General features: G+C 43.6%; 2 protein-coding genes across 3 annotated transcripts; one reads left to right on the top strand and one right to left on the bottom strand.

Annotated features, from left to right (window-relative positions):
- Positions 1-5,247: 5,247 nt before the first annotated feature.
- Positions 5,248-15,198, top strand: LOC106570427 (testis-specific serine/threonine-protein kinase 5). The gene is made up of 8 exons (XM_014142747.3): positions 5,248-5,556; positions 5,797-5,904; positions 8,082-8,284; positions 10,580-10,635; positions 10,747-10,879; positions 11,218-11,333; positions 11,790-11,969; positions 14,753-15,198. Exons 1-8 carry the CDS (start codon positions 5,350-5,352, stop codon positions 15,145-15,147), a joined length of 1,398 nt encoding a protein of 465 aa, XP_013998222.2. The 5' UTR covers positions 5,248-5,349; the 3' UTR covers positions 15,148-15,198.
- A 69-nt stretch (positions 15,199-15,267) lies between these two features.
- hgh1 (HGH1 cochaperone) lies at positions 15,268-20,881 on the bottom strand. Of its 2 annotated transcripts, none has more exons than XM_014142750.3 (7): positions 20,752-20,881; positions 19,741-20,377; positions 19,319-19,419; positions 19,032-19,130; positions 17,210-17,301; positions 16,915-17,037; positions 15,268-15,685 (listed from the first exon to the last, which is right to left on the bottom strand). In XM_014142750.3, the coding sequence occupies exons 2-7, from the start codon at positions 20,280-20,282 to the stop codon at positions 15,500-15,502; spliced, it is 1,143 nt and encodes a 380-aa protein (XP_013998225.1). In that variant the 5' UTR covers positions 20,283-20,377; positions 20,752-20,881; the 3' UTR covers positions 15,268-15,499. The 2 variants fall into 2 exon arrangements, with proteins under 2 accessions (XP_013998225.1, XP_013998224.1); XM_014142749.3 differs by having other exon boundaries at positions 19,741-20,315; positions 20,752-20,828.
- Positions 20,882-20,897: the final 16 nt, after the last annotated feature.

The following is a 20,897-nucleotide window of genomic DNA, read 5'->3' as shown; positions in this document are numbered from 1 at the left end:
AGTTGATGCCATGGGGCTTGGCACATTTAAAGGACAATTCCACCCCAAAACTTTATTTTGGTATTGTTGATATAGTCCCAAAATATTTTGCATGTCAGCAATCAAGTTTAAGATATATAACTTTCAAAATACATAAATACTGCCGGTATGATGCAAATATAGTGATTTAGGAACTGGCAGGTATAAGTCAGTGAGGCGACTGGGAGAGAACCGAGTCTGGGTAGGACCCTCGTTCTTCTCAAAGTGTTGACAGTACTCCGGAGATAGCGAATTGTAGTTAACAGCTGTTTAAACACAGTGATATTTTCTCTGTGGTCAATAAGAGAAAGCCCAATTAGGTAGTAAAACAGTGCAGTGCTAAAGTGCACGGTGAGTTTGCCAGAAAAGTAGCCTTGAGTCGATGTGGAGCCATTTGGCAAGGAAGGAGGCTGCCTGAGTTTCTGGGAGAAACAGGAGCTCTATGGGCAAGGCCCAAACACTGGTGTTCCTCACATTTATGGACAGACAGGGTTTATGATATGAGAAGTGTCAAATTTAGGTCACAACTCATGAGAAGGTGAAGGAGAATTTCTGAAATATATTACCCGTCACCTTTGCTCAGTGTACGTTCACAGTTAGGGCGCTGAAATTGGACGGCGCATTTTTCCGTAGTACAAAAATCCTGATTTGGGAGTCGGACTTTGTTCAACCTAGTTGCATGCTCATTTTTCAGGTTGCCTTTTTCTCCATTACATACACTCTGTTTGTTCATCTTGTCGTGAAAATATTTTGAGTGTTTCACCTTCATTCCCCCGAGCCATCCCCTGAAATACATACTCTGGAAGAGCAACCCGGGGCACCACCCCAGGGATTTCCCTGTGGCTCAAGCTAAAATGGCATCCTATTCCCTATATAGTTTACTACTTTTGACTAGTCTGAAATGACATTTGAAAAATGAAAATGGTATTGAAATGGCATTTCAGATGGAGGCCAGGTCTCTCAGGCTGTGGGCAGGGCAGGCAGCATCTCTTTTTGTGTGAGAGACTGAGTGAAAACTGCCCGTCTTCAGTCTGAAGAGCTGTGTGCCAGTATGAAAGTATTTTTAGCGGTGACGGTGAGGTAGCTACTAGTGTTTCACTTGTCTGGACAGTGTATGGTGGAGTAACAGCAGCACACTGTCTGTCTGTCTGTCAAAAGGCTTTGCCTCCAGGTAACCCCTCTACCTCCATGGTTTGGCAGTGGGAGGAAGGTAGGGAGGGGGGTGAGAGAGAGGTGGAGGGGAAGGAGGTAGAGGAGGCACATAATCAAAGGAAAACAGAAGTATCACTACTCCTCCACAACCCACCTGGATGACGGTCCAGTCGCTGAAAAAGAAGCTAAAAAAGCTAAACTTATTCAACGTTTATTTTAGCAGTAACCCGATTTTACTTACTTTATGTAATTTGTTATTCTTCCTCGTTTACGCTGTCCTGCCGCATGAATCGCTGGAGATTGTTTTCGGTGGCGTGTGTCCATCTGGTTTCCAAGTTCTTTCTGGATAATACTCTTACCACCTGTTCCATCTCCACATTAGTTTGGTCTACGACGCTTCACTTAGCTTAGCCTTAGCCCTATGTTGAGGAGAGTTTATCAAACCGCAATTTCACTGTAAAACACAGGGGCTGCACAAAATGGGTCCCCACAAAAACCTAATAGTGTTGGTGATTCATGTGTGAAACAAATGTCAGTTTTTTTTATCAAGAAGGAATCACAAATAAAGGAAGGAATTGGCAACACCCTGGGCCCTAGTTGAAGCCTGTAACACTCTGGGCCCTAGTTGAAGCCTGTGACTGAAACACTCTGGGCCCTAGTTGAAGCTTGTAACTGAGTCCCAGAGTTGTTGTTGGTCAGCTCACGAGGTCAGGAAAAACTCCTGGCCCTAATTATTCCATTGACACTCCCTTCACAACTCCTGGCATTCTGAACTGCCTCAACATCCTTTCAATTGTGGAAGACCATCACCTAAGTCAAGACCTGCCACTGCTAGAACCCTACAGTTGCTTTAGTTTTGTTATTAAGGCGTCTTTGAGATTCTCTTTGTAATGAAAAACGCTAAACAGAATAAAGTAGCATGATGCATGCAGACTCAGTGCGTTCTGTTCGTACTAGATTCACTAGTCCAATATCGAATTTCACACCGCTTTCTGTTCACATATGATGATGAACACTTATGTCATCAAAGCCAAACAGTCCGACCAGTCTCTCCCCTGGAATCCAGCCTCTCTCAAGGTTTCAAGTTCGTTCGGAGAGCATTAACGTTCAGGTGATGGTGAATCTGCTATTAGCGGATCAAAGCTAGATTTACTTCCTGGTCATCAGTTTCAACAATTAAGGCTCCAAAGTACTACTAAGTACAGTGGAAAGTGTCATTTCCAGCTCCTGCAGGAGTCAAGAGAAATGGTGAAAGGAGAGTAATGCAACGTTTTGCGGCTCCTTCCTTGTCTATGGTTGCGTTTCAAATGGCACCCTGCGGGCCCTGGTCAAAAGTAGTGCACTCGGAAAGTATTCAGACCCCTTCCCTTTCTCCATATTTTGTTACAGCCTTTTCCTCAATCTACACACAATAACCCATTATGACAAAGTGAAAACAAGTTTTTAATAATTTTTGCAAACGCTGCAAAAACCAAGCCATGAGGTTGAAGGAATTGTCCATAGAGCTCCGAGACAGATCTGGGGAAGGGTATCAAAAAATGTCTGCAGCGTTGAATGTCCCCAAGAACACATTGGCCTCCATTCTCAAATGGAAGAAGTTTGGAACCACCAAGAATCTTCCTAGAGCTGGCCGCAAGGCCAAACTGAACAATCAGGGGAGAAGGGCCTTGGCCAGGGAGGTGACCAAGAACCTGATGGTCACTCTGACAGAGCTCCAGAGTTTCTCTGTGGAGATAGAACTTTCCAGAAGGACAACCATCCTTGCAGCACTCCGCAAATCAGGCCTTTATGGTGGAGTGACCAGACAGAAGGCACTCCTCTGTAAAAAGCATATGAGAGCCCACTTGGAGTTTGCCAAAAGGCACCTAAAGGACTCTCAGACCAGGAGAAACAAGATTCTCTGGTCTGATGAAACCAAGATTGAACTCTTTTTCCTGAATGCCAAGCGTCATGTCTGGAGGAAACCTGGCACTATCCGTACGGTGAAGCATGCTGTGAGGATGTTTTTCAGCGGCAGGGACTGGGAGACTAGTCAGGGTTGAGGGGAAAAATGAACGGAGCCAAGTACAGAGAGATACTTGATGAAAACCTGCTCCAGAGCGCTCAGGACCTCAGACTGGGGCAAAGGTTCACCTTCCAACAGGACAACAACGCTAAGCACACAGCCAAGTCAACGGAGGAGCGGCTTCTGGACAAGTCTCTTAATGTCCTTGAGTGGCCCAGCCCAGAGCCCGGACTTGAACCCAATCGAACATCTCTGGAGAGACCTGAAAATAGCTGTGCAGCGACGCTCCCCATCCAACCTGACAGAGCTTGAGAGGGTTTGTAGAGAAGAATGGGAGAAACTCCCCAAATACAGGTGTGCCAAGCTTGTAGCATCATACCCAAGAAGACTCGAGGCTGTAATCACTGCCAAAGGTGCTTCAGCAAAGTACTAAGTAAAGGGTTTGAATACTTATGTAAATGGTATATTGCTGTAAATTAGCAAAAATGTCTAACGACCGGTTTTTGCTTTTTTATTATGGGGTATTGTGATGAGGGAAAAAAACTATTCATTACATTTTAGGATAAGGCTGTAACGTAACAACATTTAAGGGGTCTGAATACTTTCCGAATGCACTGTATAGGGAATACGGTGCCATTTGGGACGGACCCTACCTCCTACACTCTTCCGGATGAAACCCTAGTAGGATTGAGGTGTTCAGAGTCCTCTGGTAGTCAAGTAAAGCCCTAGTGGAAATATTAAATGTTTTTACCATGATAGGGGCCATATTTAGAGTACTTCAGAGAGGAAGCACAGCACTATATTATCTACTATAGACCTTTGAGGTAGATTCCATGAACCTGGAGAATGTGCTGATATTATTCAAACTAATCCTTCATATTTCTCGGGTGGAATGTTTTTTTTTCCTTCAAGCTTGTAGGTGGGGGCAAGCAAATGCATACCGTTAAGATAAAATCCCTTCGTAGATGTCCACAAGAGGGTGACATATTACAGCCAATGGCTAAAAACACTGACTCCTTGTACGTCTGTGAACGTTATTGCGGAGCAGTCAAAAAAAGAGAAATAAATGTGCATTGTAGATATATCATAAAGTTTTAAAATAGTATAGTGCCTTGGCAAAGGTAGGTTGGATAAATACAATCTGAGAGAGTAGTTTGTTGAGTGGAATCCTCACCTCAATTTCTTTTCCATTTTACTTGCTAAGCCGTATGCAAATCAGTATTCATCTAAGCAATTATACGAAAATAAAAGGCTAATGCATTATGTCCCCAAGTATCACTTAAGCCAGAACAACCATCTCTCCTTGGCCCAAGTATGCAGTGCTGAAACTAAATTGGCCTGGATGGTGAACCATGAGCTATTGATATATCACTTACACTTATGAAGTGTCTCTTCCTCAAGCTGGCCTCTCCAGCAGGAATAACTAAGTCAATTTAATAGACTCCTTAATTGTTTTCAGCCCTGTATTAATCTGGGCCAGGGCCATGGGCGATGTCCCAAATGGCAGCTTCTTTTGACCAGAGCCCTATGGTCCCTGGATAAAAGTAGTGCACTAAAAAGGGAATAGGGTGCCATTTGGGCCATAGCCCATGTTTTCCTATTGTCATGCATTCCTAATGAGCTGGTCTCACAAGTCATCGCTCGCCCCTCTGGCCAGACTTGTCTAAGTTTGATTAATACACTTTGAAATCATCCCTCTATTTAGCTCAACTTTGGCTCAGAGAATGAGATGATTCGTGGAAGGAAAATATGTGGAGTTGTGAAGCACTGAATGCACTGTTATAGCCTGACTAAATATCTACAGTACTGCAGCTAGAGCAAGGAGTTATGAGCTACAAAATAATATACTCCAGCATGTAATAGTGGAACAATGGATTATTAGCAAAGGGTTCCATTCCATTCATGTAAAAGTAAAGAGAACCCCCTCAACATTATATTTTAGAATTTGTTTGTACTGTAACATTCATGTTGCCATGGAGAAGGTTCCAAATGCATTGTCATCATTTCAGACAGTTCACACCTTTTGTGTGGTCATGGTTATAGCTAAAAATTACAAAGATGAATATAAAATATGTCATGCATAAAATGATTTAATAGGGAGCATAATCTGAGATGCACAGGAAAAGATATGCAGCCACTAGGAGAAGAAGTGGATTGAAGTCATATACTTTAGTATGAGTGCAACTGGTACGAGAGTAAAGGACTCTGGGAAGTCGCTTCATGAGAGGACCATAGAGTGTCGAGAGAATGGCTACCTTCTCTCTGGCAAGAAGATTGGGACAGGTGCTTTCTCCAAGGTCTACCTGGGGTACGCTACCCCAAATAAGATCAGTAAGAACTACAAGCTGGCCAATGACCTGAGGAGCAAGAACCACAATATGGTAAAGTACTGTTTTTCTGCCACATTTTTACCATGGTAAATCATTTTTAAAAACTTCATTTAATGTGCATAACATAAACACTTTTTTTTATATCCGGACCTTATATTTGCTGGACATGTTTTATAATAACAGTATCTAGCTAAGACTAGCACTGCAGTGACACTTTAATAACAACCTTGCTGTAATTTTTGTGAACTGTGTGGATGAGGACGTTCACCCATACAACCATAAATTGTTCAGGTGGCTATCAAAATCATCTCTATCAACGAGGCTCCCCTAGAATACTCCAAGAAATTCCTACACAGAGAGATATATGCTCTGAACGCTACGTACAGACACCCAGGGGTGGTGAGTGTTGTTAGAGTACAAACACCACACTTCAGATTGATATACAGTACCAGTCAAAAGTGTGGACTCACCTACTCATTCAAGTGTTTTTCTTTATATTTTCTACATTGTAGAATAACAGTGAAGACATCAAACCTATGAAATAACACATATGGAATAATGTAGTAACCAAAAAAGTGTTAAACAAATCTAAATATATTTTATATTTGAGATTCTTCAAAGTAGCCACTCTTTGCCTTGATGACATTTTTGCACACTCCTGGCATTCTCTCAACCAGCTTCATGAAGTAGTCACCTGGAATGCATGTCAATTAACAGGTGGGCCTTGTTAATTTGGGGGAATTTCTTTCCTTCTTAATGCGTTTGAGCCAATCAGTTGTGTTATGACAAGGTAGGGGTGGTAAACAGAAGATAGCCCTATTTGGTAAAATACAAATCCATATTATGGCAAGAACAGCTCAAATAAGCAAAGAGAAAAGACAGTCCATCATTACATTAAGACATGAAGGTCAATCAATGCAGAACATTTCAAGAACTTTTAACGTTTCTTTAAGTGCAGTTGGAAAAAACATAAAGTGCTATGATTAAACTGGCTCTCATGAGGACCCCCACAGGAGAGGAGGACCCGGAGTTACCTCTGCTGCAGAGGACAAGTTCATTAGAGTTGCCAGCCTCAGAAATTGCAGCCCAAATAAATGCTTCACAGAGTTCAAGTAGCAGACAAATCTCAACATCACTTGTTCAGAGGAGATGGTGGGAATCAGGCCTTCATGGTCGAATTGCTGCAAAGAAACCACTACTAAAGGACACCAATATGAAGAAGAGACTTGCTTGGGCCAAGAAACACGACCAATGGACATTAGACCGGTGGAAATCTGTCCTTTGGTCTGATGAATCCAAATGTGAGATTTTTGGTTCCAACTGCTGTGTCTTTGTGAAACACAGAGTAGGTGAACAGATGATCTCTGCATGTGTGGTTCCCACTGTGAAGCATGGAGGAGGAGGTGTGATGGTGTTTTACTGGTGACAATGTCTTTGATTTATTTAGAATTCAAGGCACACTTAACCAGCATGGCTACCACAGCATTCTGCAGCGATGCGCCATCCTATCTGGTTTGTGCTTAGTGGGACAATCATTTGTTTTTCAACAGGACAATAACCCAACACATCTCCAGGCTGTGTAAGGGCTATTTGACCAAGAAGGAGAGTGATGGAGTGCTGCATCAGATGACCTGGCCTCCACAATCACCCGACCTCAACCCAATTGAGATGGTTTGGGATTAGTTGGACCGCAGAGTGAAGGAAAAGCAGCCAACAAGTGCTCAGCAAATGTGGGTACTCCTTCAAGACTGTTGGAAAAGCATTCCAGCTGAAGCTGGTTGAGAGAATGCCAAGAGTGTGCAAAGCTGTCATCAAGGCAAAGGGTGGCTACTTTGAAGAATCTCAAATATAAAATATATTTTGATTTGTTTAGCACTTATTCGGTTACTACATGATTTCATGTGTTATTTCATAGTGTTGATGTCTTCATTATTATTATTCTACAATGTAGAAAATAGTAAAAATAAAGAAAAACCCTTGAATGAGTAGGTGTGTCCAAACTTTTGACTGGTACTGTACACTACCATTCAAAAGTGTGGGGTCACTTAGAAATGGCCTTGCTAAAACAAATTGTCCATTAAAATAACATCAAATTGATCAGAAATACAGTGTAGACATTATTAATGTTGTAAATGACTATTGTAGCTGGAAACGGAAGATTTTTAATGGAACATCTACATAGGTGTACAGAGGCCCATTATCAGCAACCATCACTCCTGTGTTCCAGTGGCACGTTGTGTTAGCTAATCCAAGTTTATCATTTTAAAAGGATAATTGATCATTAGAAAACCCTTTTGCAATTATGTTAGTACAGCTGAAAACAGTTGTCCTGATTTAAAGAAGTAATAAAACTGACCGTCTTTAGACTAGTAGAGTATCTCCATTGAACATGCCTTTAGTCCAGGAATAGGCCAAATCTGGCTCCGGGAATCTGGCCCTTAGACACCTAAATGGTTTTGCAGGAAAGTTTTGATGTGATGTTAAGCATGCACCTGCATCCAAAGTGTGTACCATAGAAATAGAATCATTAGGTAAATAGATTATATTTATGTGGTGGGTACTCTACTTTTGAACAGGTCCAGTTGTATGACATGTTCCGTTCACTGAAGCGGTTCTATCTGATTCTGGAGCTGGCTCTGAGCGGAGACCTTTTAGAACACATCAACGCCGTGTCCCATAGCAAGGGCAGCCCGGGCCTCAGTGAAGAGGAGGCTCGGAGGCTCTTCAAACAGATAGTCAACGCTGTCATGCACTGTCACAACAACCACATAGTACACAGGTAACACCTCACTGTCTGTCACAACAACCACATAGTACACAGGTAACACCTCACTGTCTGTCACAACAACCACATAGTACACAGGTAACACCTCACTGTCTGTCATAACAACCACATAGTACACAGGCAACACCTCACTGTCTGTCACAACAACCACATAGTACACAGGTAACACCTCACTGTCTGTCACAACAACCACATAGTACACAGGTAACACCTCACTGTCTGTCACAACAACCACATAGTACACAGGTAACACCTCACTGTCTGTCACAACAACCACATAGTACACAGGTAACACCTCACTGTCTGTCACAACAACCACATAGTACACAGGTAACACCTCACTGTCTGTCACAACCACATAGTACACAGGTAACACCTCACTGTCTGTCACAACAACCACATAGTACACAGGTAACACCTCACTGTCTGGCACAACAACCACATAGTACACAGGTAACACCTCACTGTCTGTCACAACAACCACATAGTACACAGGTAACACCTCACTGTCTGTCACAACAACCACATAGTACACAGGTAACACCTCACTGTCTGGCACAACAACCACATAGTACACAGGTAACACCTCACTGTCTGGCACAACAACCACATAGTACACAGGTAACACCTCACTGTCTGTCACAACAACCACATAGTACACAGGTAACACCTCACTGTCTGTCATAACAACCACATAGTACACAGGTAACACCTCACTGTCTGTCACAACAACCACATAGTACACAGGTAACACCTCACTGTCTGTCATAACAACCACATAGTACACAGGTAACACCTCACTGTCTGTCATAACAACCACATAGTACACAGGTAACACCTCACTGTCTGTCACAACAACCACATAGTACACAGGTAACACCTCACTGTCTGTCACAACAACCACATAGTACACAGGTAACACCTCACTGTCTGTCACAACAACCACATAGTACACAGGTAACACCTCACTGTCTGTCATAACAACCACATAGTACACAGGCAACACCTCACTGTCTGTCACAACAACCATATAGTACACAGGTAACACCTCACTGTCTGTCACAACAACCACATAGTACACAGGTAACACCTCACTGTCTGTCATAACAACCACATAGTACACAGGTAACACCTCACTGTCTGTCACAACAACCACATAGTACACAGGTAACACCTCACTGTCTGTCATAACAACCACATAGTACACAGGCAACACCTCACTGTCTGTCACAACAACCACATAGTACACAGGTAACACCTCACTGTCTGTCACAACAACCACATAGTACACAGGTAACACCTCACTGTCTGTCACAACAACCACATAGTACACAGGTAACACCTCACTGTCTGTCACAACAACCACATAGTACACAGGTAACACCTCACTGTCTGTCACAACAACCACATAGTACACAGGTAACACCTCACTGTCTGTCACAACAACCACATAGTACACAGGTAACACCTCACTGTCTGTCACAACAACCACATAGTACACAGGTAACACCTCACTGTCTGTCACAACAACCACATAGTACACAGGTAACACCTCACTGTCTGTCACAACAACCACATAGTACACAGGTAACACCTCACTGTCTGTCACAACAACCACATAGTACACAGGTAACACCTCACTGTCTGTCACAACAACCACATAGTACACAGGTAACACCTCACTGTCTGTCACAACAACCACATAGTACACAGGTAACACCTCACTGTCTGTCACAACAACCACATAGTACACAGGTAACACCTCACTGTCTGTCACAACAACCACATAGTACACAGGTAACACCTCACTGTCTGTCACAACAACCACATAGTACACAGGTAACACCTCACTGTCTGCCATCAACAACCACATAGTACACAGGTAACACCTCACTGTCTGTCACAACAACCACATAGTACACAGGTAACACCTCACTGTCTGTCACAACAACCACATAGTACACAGGTAACACCTCACTGTCTGTCACAACAACCACATAGTACACAGGTAACACCTCACTGTCTGTCACAACAACCACATAGTACACAGGTAACACATAACTTTTGTTCCTGCAACCATGTCATTCTATATCTGCACCAATCACAGGTAATGTTGAGTAAAACCACAACAACCACATAGTGCATGACTGCTACAATCACATATCGTAGTTTACAGGTAATACCACAGCAACCAAACACAGGTCACCAAGCACTGTTGCGCCTGACACACCCACAATAGTCACAAGTAATGTCTATGTGTTGCATTCACCATGACGATGTCCTTTTCAGGGACCTGAAATGTGAAAACATACTGTTGGACGAGCAAGGATTTGTGAAATTGACTGGTAAAATAACCATGAACTCCAATAACCACCTCACCAGACAGGTTTTTAAATCCAGCCTATGGTAAAACCATGTGCATCCCTGACTCTGTGTGTGCGTGCTGTGCCTGGCAGACTTTGGCTTTGCCAACCACTACACAGACAGGAGTGCTCTGATGAACACCTTCTGTGGTTCCGTGGCCTACACTGCCCCAGAGATCCTACTGTCTCGCAAATACAACGGAGAACAAGCTGACCTGTGGAGCCTGTGAGTCATCAGACACACATTCCGTCCAAAATGGCACCCTATTCCCTATTTAGTGCTCTACTTTTGACCATGGGCCCTGGTATAAAGTAGTGCACTATATAGATTAGGGAGTCATTTGGGACACAGCCTCGACACAAGTCTCACACTTCGTTAAATAGCTATACTTCCCATTGGTCCCAGTGCACCTGCATACTAGTTGCTTACTGTATATACTGACAGTCATGTTATCAATAAATCACACTGTCAAGGGGGCATCACATATCCCAACTGTGTTAGTTTTGAATACAACTGTGTCTTCTGCTTACTGGAAGTTAGTTGGCTGTGTCTCTCCTCTCCAGAGGGGTGATTCTGTATGCCATGGTCACAGGGAAGCTTCCCTACCATGAGAAGCACCCACGCAAACTGGTCCAACTCATCAGGAAAGAGCTGCCGTTCCACCACCCAGTTTCTTCAGGTATTCTGCCAGCAATAAACAGGGGCCATAGTCATAAAGCATCTCAGAGTAGGAGTGCTGATCTAGGATCAGGTCCCCAGTCTATGCAATCTTATTATTTAAAGATTTAGAAAACACGACTGATCCGAGAACAGCACTCCCACTTTGAGATGTTTTGTGGATACGGGCCCTGGTCTGAAAAATGTGTTTAAAAAATATATATAACACTGTTTGCCTTGGAAAGACAGCGTACCCAAATGCATTCCAGCCCAGTTTCCAAAAAAGAAATGCCTTCATCAATATCTGAAATTAGCATCTGTATGATTATTATAGAACGATAGTGATATAAAGTGGATTTTTTTTGGGGGGTGGTGCCTGTCTTTACTTGTTGACGTGTATTAATTTAAAGTCAATTAAAATACTTTTGACATAAAAAGCTCCAGTCCTAATGTTCCCCGGCTGTCTGTGCCCCTCCAGGCTGCCAGGACCTGATTAAGAAGCTGTTAGAGTGGCAGCCCACCGCCCGCCTGCCCCTGGACCAGGTCAACACACACCAGTGGATGATGCCATCCATGACCGGCCTACTCTACAAGCTGCGTGCCACCAGGAGCGACATCACCCACAAGAACAAAGCCCTGGACAAGAAGCTTAAAGACGGTGAGATGTTCCCTCTGTCACTCCATAAATGGTGCCCTATTTTCTATATACAGTGGCAAGAAAAAGTACATGAACCCTTTGGAATTACCTGGACTTCTGCATAAATTGGTCATAACATTTTATCTGATCTTCATCTAAGTCACAACAATAGACGGTCTGCTTAAACTAATAACACAGAAACAACCATATGTTTTCACATTTTTATTGAACACACTGTGTAAACATTCACAGTGCAGGGTGGAACCCTTGGATTTAATAACTGGTTGACCCTCCTTTGGCAGTAATAACCTCAACCAAACGTTTTCTGTAGTTGCGGATCAGACCTGCACAACGGTCGGGAGGAATTTTGGACCATTCCTCTTTACAAAACTGTTTCAGTTCAGCAATATTCTTGTAATGTCTGGTGTGAACCGCTCTCTTGAGGTCATGCCACAGCATCTGAATCGGGTTGAAGTCAGGACACTGACTGGGCCACTCCAGAAGGCGTATTTTCTTCTGTTGAAGATTTACTTCTGTGTTTTCGGTCGTTGTCCTGTTGCATCACCCAACTTCTGTTGAGCTTCAATTGGCAGACAGATAGCCTTACATTCTCCTGCAAAATGCCTTGATAAACTGGGGAATTCATTTTTCCGTCGATGATAGCAAGCTGTCCAGGCCCTGAGGCAGCAAAGCAGCTCCAAACCATGATGCTCCCTCCAACATACTTTACAGTTGGAGTGAGGTTTTGATGTTGGTGTGCTGTGCCTTTTTTTCTCCACGCAGTGTTATGTGTTCCTTCCCAACGACTCAACTTTAGTTTCATCTGTCCACAGAATATTTTGAGTAGTGCTGTGGAACATCCAGATGCTCTTTTGCAAACTTCAGATGTGTAGCAATGCTTTTTAGACAGCAGTGGCTCCTTCCGTGGTTTCCTCCCATGAACACCATTCTTGTTTAGTGTTTTACGTATCATAGACTCGTCAACAGAGATGTTAGCATGTTCCAGAGATTTCGAAGTCTTAAGCTGACACTCTAGGATTCTTCTTAACCTCATTGAGCATTCTGCGCTGTGATCATGCAGTCATCTTTGCAGGACGGCCACTCCTAGGGAGAGTAGCAACAGTGTGGAACTTTCTCCATTTATAGACAATTTGTCTTACCGTGAACTGATGAATATCAAGGCTTTTAGAGAAACTTTTGTAACCCTTTTTAGCTTTATGCAAGTCAACAATTCTTAATCTTGGGCCTTCTGAGAACTCTTTTGTTCGAGGCATGGTTCACATCAGGCAATGCTTCTTCTGAATAGCAAACTCAAATTTTGTGAGTTTTTTATAGGGCAAGGCAGCTCTAACCAACATCTACAATCTCACCTCAATGATTGTACTCCCGGTTAGCTGACTCCTGACTCCAATTAGCTTTTGGAGAAGTCATTAGCCTAGGGGTTCACATACTTTATCCAAAAATACAATCATGTTTGTGTTATTAGTTTAAGCAGGCTGTGTGCCTGTTGTTGTGACTTAGATGAAGATCAGATCTAATTTTAGGACCAGTTTATGCAGAAATCCAGATAATGCCAAAGGATTCACATACTTTTCTTGCCACTGTAGTGCACTACTTCCCTATGGCCTCTGGTCAAAAGTAGTGCACTATATAGGGTGCCATTTGGAATGGACTCTTAGTCTGGCTCTTTCAAGCAAGTTAACTCCATAATTATTTTAGATGGCATGACATTTTTGTAAATTACTGTTATACATCATGTAAGGTAGATATCTAGCAGTATGTGAAATACTACTACGGTTCTTTGTCTATAGAAACCAGCTTCAGCAGGTAGCCTAGCGGTTAAGAACATGGGCCAGTAACCGAAATGTCCCTGGTTTGAATCCCCGAGCGGACTAGGTGAAACATCTGTCACTGTGCCCTTGAGCAAGGCACTCAACCCTAATTGCTCCTGTAAATCACTCTGGATAAGAGAGTCTTCTAAATGAGGGCTTGGCAAACTCGGTCCTGGGGCACGCCTTGGGTGCACGTTTTGGTCAAATAAGCAACTCATCATCATCAAGCTTTGATTATTTGAATCAGCTGAGTAGTGTTAGAACAAAATGTGTACAGGGGCCCCGGACAGAGTTCTGGAAACCCTTTTCTACAAGACTAAAATGTTATAAACTCAGTCTACCTGGCATGTTGAAATACAGAGCCGACTGGATGTGTTATAAACTCAGTCTACCTGGCATGTTGAAATACAGAGTCGACTGGATGTGTTATAAACTCAGTCTACCTGGCATGTTGAAATACAGAGTCGACTGGATGTGTTATAAACTCAGTCTACCTGGCATGTTGAAATACAGAGCCGACTGGATGTGTTATAAACTCAGTCTACCTGGCATGTTGAAATACAGAGCCGACTGGATGTGTTATAAACTCAGTCTACCTGGCATGTTGAAATACAGAGCCGACTGGATGTGTTATAAACTCAGTCTACCTGGCATGTTGAAATACAGAGTCGACTGGATGTGTTATAAACTCAGTCTACCTGGCATGTTGAAATACAGAGTCGACTGGATGTGTTATAAACTCAGTCTACCTGGCATGTTGAAATACAGAGCCGACTGGATGTGTTATAAACTCAGTCTACCTGGCATGTTGAAATACAGAGTCGACTGGATGTGTTATAAACTCAGTCTACCTGGCATGTTGAAATACAGAGTCGACTGGATGTGTTATAAACTCAGTCTACCTGGCATGTTGAAATACAGAGTCGACTGGATGTGTTATAAACTCAGTCTACCTGGCATGTTGAAATACAGAGTCGACTGGATGCGTAACAGGCCACTCGGGCCCTGGCACCCCCACCCGTTCATCCTTCAGACACACCAGCCTGCCCGAGAGGCCCCAGCGAACTGTAGTGGCCCCCCACTACCGCCCCGGGGCCAGCAGCGCAGGCTGCCATCGCCGTGAACCGCCACAGGAGAAGAGAGAGGAGCCGCCCTGCCCCAAGCCCCCCTTGGTGTCCCCCTGTCGGCTCCTGATGAGACCCACCCAAAGCCAGAGCACCAACACCAACCGTCTCTTTGTGACCCGGCCCCGGCCGCCCTTCGCCCCAAAGCCCTTCCACAACCTCCCCAACTTCCGGAAGCCTGGCTCCAGGCAGCTGCATAGCCCCTCAGGCAAGCGGACAGCAGCACCCCCAACCACCTTCTGAGGTGTTCTACTCCTCAGTACTAGCCGAGGGGGCTGCTAACCATGGACCTCTTCCATGGGCTCAATCAAGTGTGACAGAAACATTTTGGGATTCGTACAGAAAACAAAATCAAGGACATACTCCTTTCGTTAAAAATAAAAGTACATTATTTTAATCGATTTAAGACTTTGTGGTGTGAAATTACATGGTGTGAAAATACAACTGGTTTCAGATTGCACACAGTCCTTCCGAGTCCTGATTTCATGCTGTTTGTTGTTGTGATGTCAAGAATGTTCTGTTAAATTTGAGTTAGCAGTTGGTTCCATTGTTCATAAGATGGTTGACCAGTTTAAATGTAGAGAAGACCACCTTGCTACATCATCCTCACTATGCCAGCACACTGCTGGGACTTGTCTGGATTTAACAGATCTTCCTGGTCCTTCTCCAACTGCTCCTGCTCCTTGGCATCCATGTCTTTGAGCTTCACCTCCACGTCCTCAGGAATCTCCACCTCCAACAGGTTCTCCATGCCTGGCTCTGGCTCGTCCCCGATCAGCACCTGGCAGAGACATGTGCATACACACACACACTTTTTTTTTAAGTGTCTTGACCCCAACTCTCAGTCGAATGCTGCCTTGGCTTCAAGATCTTCCTATCCAGTATTTTGGCTACTTTCAGTGAAAAACAGAGGCCAAAATATTCCAATGACATCCTCAACATTACCGCAGACTGTAATTGACAACGAATTAGCCCAAGAAATGTCAGAACGGCATCGGGACAAGCTCCAAACAACTGAAAAAAAACTTATTGGAAATAAATAGTTTTTCTTAAAGTAATATGATAAAACGTTACAGCCTTGTAATCCACAAAATTCAGCATAAAAAGCCCATTAGTCTTGGATAAATATCACGCTCGGATTTCAACTCGCTAGATTTGGATGTTTTATGACAGTGATTAAAACTGGCTGGGTAGCTAAAGACTGAACTTGTGCCTCTGGACCACAGTTCAAAAGGGATCTCCGAGCTGTTATGGAGTGTATCAGGGTTTTATTTTTATGCGAGACCGAGTGACATCTTTTCCACTCGGTCGTTCCCCACTACAAGACTGCCACCGCAGAGCAGGCACTAGGCAGGAACGGAACAGTGGAAGCTTTTTCCAGCCAATCAGAACATCCTGCTTGTGTCCCAAATGGCATCCTATTCCCTATATAGTGTGCTACTTTTGGCCAGGGCCTATAGGACCCAATATTATGTAGGGAATAGGGTGCCATTTGGAACGTGGACTCTGTTTTCTTAAACCTGCCGATGCTGTAAATTTCAGCACTCAGAGTACTGAGATGTCATGAGATTCATTGGCGTCATAGACTGGGTTGTCTTACCAAGCACAATAAGAAGTCATGAAAAGAAAATAGTTGTTCTTCCTGAATGTAACGGTTACCAAGGTGCAACGGAGGGTAAACGCAAGTAAACGCAGTTCACTCACTTATTTCTTTCTCTCAACAGTTTACCCACCTTTTGCTGAAAAATGCATTTAAAGTATAGTAAGCGTTACCTTTTTCACTGCGACCGGCGATCAGAGTAATACCCACCTTTTTCTTCTACCACTACATAACTGCCAAGACGACAGCTGGGAAACCCCAGCTCTGGACTGGGTTGTGAATGACACACACACACACATCCCCAGCAGCTCACCATGAGGTTGCTCTGTATTGATTTACTATGGTAAACCATAGGTATGTTTTTGTACCTTAGTACAAACAAATGTATGTAAGTTATATTCATAGTTTACCTGTATGAGCTTCTCACAAGCAGCGGCCACGTGAAGTTCCTTTTCCCAGTTGTGGAACTCCCTCATGATGGCGTAGACGTTCCTGGCCTTCAGAATCTGCCTACCTACTTTGGTAGCTGTCAACTGGGTGCAAAAGAGACACACGTAAAGATATGAGTATTTCCAGCAAGCAAACTGTTTTTTTTCGCTGTTAAAAGCAGTTTGGATTATACAGAGAAACAAAGCTTTACTGGTTCAGTGACACAGATGGTTGTGTGTTGGTGGAAGCATGGCATTGACTCCAGGTGACACAAACCAGTATCATGGTCTCAATGAGCATCTTGCGAATGTCAGGATCCTCCTCTCTTTCCTTGTCCTCTGGTAAGTACTGGAGGTCGACGGGTAACCCTTCATTGAATAAGAACAAAGAACCATCAATAGTACTAGGCTTAATTTTCAATGCAGATATCTTCAAGTGCAGTAGCAATATAGTGTCTTCGGAAAGTATTCAGACCCCTTTACTTTTTCCACATTGTTACATTACAGCCTTATTGTAAAATTTATTAAATAAAAATCCTCAATCTACACACAATAACACAATGTCAAAGCGAAAACAGTTTAGAAATACCTTCTTTACATAAGTATTCAGACCCTGGGCCAAAATTGAGCTCAGGTGCATCCTGTTTCCATTGATCATCCTTGATGTTTCTACAACTTGGACTCCACCTGTGGTAAATTTAATTTATTGGTCATGAATTGGAAAGCCACACACCTGTCTATATAAGGTCCCACAGTTGACAGTGCATGTCAGAACAAAAACCAAGCCATGAGGTTGAAGGAATTGTCCGTAGAGCTCTGAGACAGGATTGTGTCGAGGCACAGATCTGGGGAAGGGTACTAAAAAATGTCTGCAGCATTGAAGGTCCCCAAGAACACAGTGGCCTCCATCATTCTTAAATGGAAGAAGTTTGGAACCACCAAGACTCTTCCTAGAGCTGGCCGCCCGACCAAACTGAGCAATCGGGGGAGAAGGGCCTTGGTCAGGGAGGACAACGACCCTAAGCCCACATCCAAGACAACGCAGGAGTGACTTCGGGACAAGTTTCTGAATGTCCTTTAGTGGCCCAGCAAGAGCCCGGACTTGAACCCGATCAAACATCTCTGGAAGGACCTGAAAATAGCTGTGCAGCAACACTCCCCATCCAACCTGACAGAGCTTAAGAGGATCTGCAGAGAAGAATGGGAGAAACTCCCCAAATACAGGTATGCCAAGCTTGTAGCGTCATACCAAAGACTCAATTCTGTAATCGCTGCCAAAGGTGCTTCAACAAAGTACTGAGTAAAGAGTCTGAATACTTAACTGTGATATTTCAGTTTATTTCTAACACATTTGCTGTCATTATGGGGTATTGTGTGTAGACTGAGGAATAAAAACAATTTAATCCATTTTAGGAGGCTGTAGCGTAACAAAATGTGGAAAAGTCAAGGGGCCTGAATACTTTCAGAAGGCACTGTATCTATGTTTAGCTAGCTAATAAATACCACACACACACAGTATGTATTATGTTGTTTACACTACTGAGTGTGGGCCTTGTGACGCCCACAATCTCTAGGAGCTTGGCTCTTGTCGGGCATCTCAGGCTGCTTAGCCTACTTTAAAGACTGGTTAACATTAGTATGTTCCACAAGAGTGAAACATAACAGATTTCTAACTATTTTATGTGTTCACTGCCTTTGAACCGACGCTGAGTACAGCACAAATTCACAACTTCCTTGGAAGGATCTTCAACGGTTTCCATTTGGGGCCCCTCTAATCTGAAGTTAGCCTGATGCGAATTGTGTCTACTCATAATACAAAATAAAATAGGGTGGTGCCCTGAAATTCCACCTGTCATCTGCACAGAACAAACATACTGTCCCCTATGGATGAGAGGGCCACTGCAGCAGACATGGTCATGTCCCAGACACACAGTCCTTTTAAAAAATCCTTCTGTGTTTTGTTTTTCAGAGACAACAGGGAGATAGAGTAGGGGCCGGTAGGTGCTTGGATTTGTACCCACGCTGGTGGTGGGGGTCATATGTGCCGAGGGCGGGGGGGGTTAAACCGCAAGGTCACTCAGACAGGAACAATGATTTACCTTCATTCTCCTCGTCAGACAGTTCCTCAGGCCCTGCGAGAGGCAGCAACAGGAAAGGCAGAATGTCCACCGCATCACTCAGCAACCACTCATGATGAGCTGGGAAAAAAAGATAAAAAGTTTGGAGTATGCAATTGAGATCTTCCCATTGATTACAAGGTAAAAGCTCTACATATCTAGAGCATTTATCGGAAATGAATCCTACTCAATTCAACACAAAACAGGCATGAACTATGAAGGTTAAAACTGACTGTCGTACAGCTATTATGTGTGTCTTCCTCCCCTACCATGATCAAAGCAACAATTTCTCAGAGTGCCAATGACTCCCCCTCGTCTGATTGTTGAGGCCTGGTATTGGGTGTAGGGAAGGAGCCTCTGAACTACACACCTGTGGAACATCAACAAAACACACACACACAGTGAGTGAGTGGTCTTCCATAGGCAACATGCTGGATGATCAGCAAAAGAAAGAAAGCACTTTTTATGGGGCAGAAAAAGAAGGCACCAGGGCCCATATGCATTAAGCGTCTCAGAAAAGGAGTGTTGCTGATCTACAATCAGTTTATCTTCTAAATCATAATTGACACTGAATACAGGACTGGTTTTACAGCTCTTCAGGCCTGTATAGCATTGGTATTACTGGATTATGAGAGAAGTCAAAGACATGGCCTAGCCCTGGATCTCATGAGCTAACCACCCAGCCACTGACCTCTCCTTATCCAGGATAAAGTGTCTGGTCTCGGGCAGCTGTGTGAGGTTGGAGAGGAGGGGGCCCAGGTAATGGAGCGATGCCTGATTGTTGTAGCCCTCAGTGCAGAAGATGTCCACTATCTGCGCCAAACCTATCTCCTGCTCCTGCATAGCCTTAAACACCTCTTTACACGTCTTCACGTGCCGCGACAGGTTAGTGAGGATCGTACAGATACGGTCCGCAAACATAAATTCTGGGTCCAGGAGGTTTTTAAACAACATAGGGAGGAAGTCCGAGTCTTTGATCAGCGATTGGTGCATGGTCTCATCAGCCGAGAGGTTGATGAGAGAGTGGTAACAGTCTTTGACGATAGCGATGGAGGGGTCGGTAGTAAGGGTCACCAAGGCTTTAAGGAAGTCAGGTTTTGTCTGTAGGTAGCGACAGCCATCCCTGTTGCCAGAGAGGCCCAGGATGTACTCCGTAGCCTGGCCCTTGACGTCTGGCCTGGTGTCCAGTGTGAGGAAGGACAGCAGCTCTTTGGCCTCTACCTCACTCAGCATGTTGGTGGTCAGTAGAAATATTGTAATCCAAATCTTAAGAAATCCCAAAGTTGACAGACACAGGGTTACAGTTCATCACCTGTAAAGATAACTATCTACAAAGAGAGAGAGGAAAACGAGAAGTAATAATAGCTAACGTTAGCAAGACAATGTACCTAGTTAGAACACAACTTAAACATACAAGACAGTTGCGAGGGGCATCCAAAGTCCATTAAAAAAATATTTTAAAAAAATAGTGTCAAATCATGCTGTCATGGCATGATCATCACTTTGAGTCATTTCGATCGTTGTAGCTAGTTAGTCGGGTCGAAATTATGATAACGTTAGCTAGGTTCTAACTAATCCACAACCACACGACTTTCTTGAATGTTAAAAATATATAAAACAAAGTAGCTTGCTAGATAAATAGTTCTGTATTTTAATAAACGTGCGGTTCTGTAAAGTTGATAAAATGTTGAAGCACACTCACATCATCCTCATGTGCCTTTCCATGCTGATAAATACGTACATCCGTATTTTGAAATGACATTGTACATCTCCAATAGGATTACGGATAACCAACATATACCCGCCCTTAAAAGTAATCCTTCCTTCTGATTGGTTTTTACTTCCTCA

This window comes from Salmo salar, chromosome 14 (genome assembly GCF_965601325.2).
Source record: "Salmo salar chromosome 14, fSalSal1, whole genome shotgun sequence".
In the NCBI taxonomy this organism is placed as follows: Eukaryota; Metazoa; Chordata; class Actinopteri; order Salmoniformes; family Salmonidae; genus Salmo; species Salmo salar.
This window is presented reverse-complemented; position numbering and strand designations above follow the sequence as displayed.

What these genes read in the sequence shown, in the direction of transcription:
- LOC106570427 (XM_014142747.3), top strand. Translation starts at nt 5,350, where the DNA reads ATGAGTGCAACTGGTACGAGAGTAAAGGACTCTGGGAAGTCGCTTCAT. An exon ending in GGAGCAAGAACCACAATATG is followed by an intron (nt 5,557 to 5,796) that starts GTAAAGTACTGT and finishes TAAATTGTTCAG; the next exon opens with GTGGCTATCAAAATCATCTC. An exon ending in CCACCACCCAGTTTCTTCAG is followed by an intron (nt 11,334 to 11,789) that starts GTATTCTGCCAG and finishes GTGCCCCTCCAG; the next exon opens with GCTGCCAGGACCTGATTAAG.
- hgh1 (XM_014142749.3), bottom strand. Translation starts at nt 20,811, where the DNA reads ATGTCATTTCAAAATACGGATGTACGTATTTATCAGCATGGAAAGGCA. An exon ending in GAAAGGCACATGAGGATGAT is followed by an intron (nt 20,316 to 20,751) that starts GTGAGTGTGCTT and finishes GGATTTCTTAAG; the next exon opens with ATTTGGATTACAATATTTCT. An exon ending in GTCTGACGAGGAGAATGAAG is followed by an intron (nt 17,302 to 19,031) that starts GTAAATCATTGT and finishes TATTCAATGAAG; the next exon opens with GGTTACCCGTCGACCTCCAG.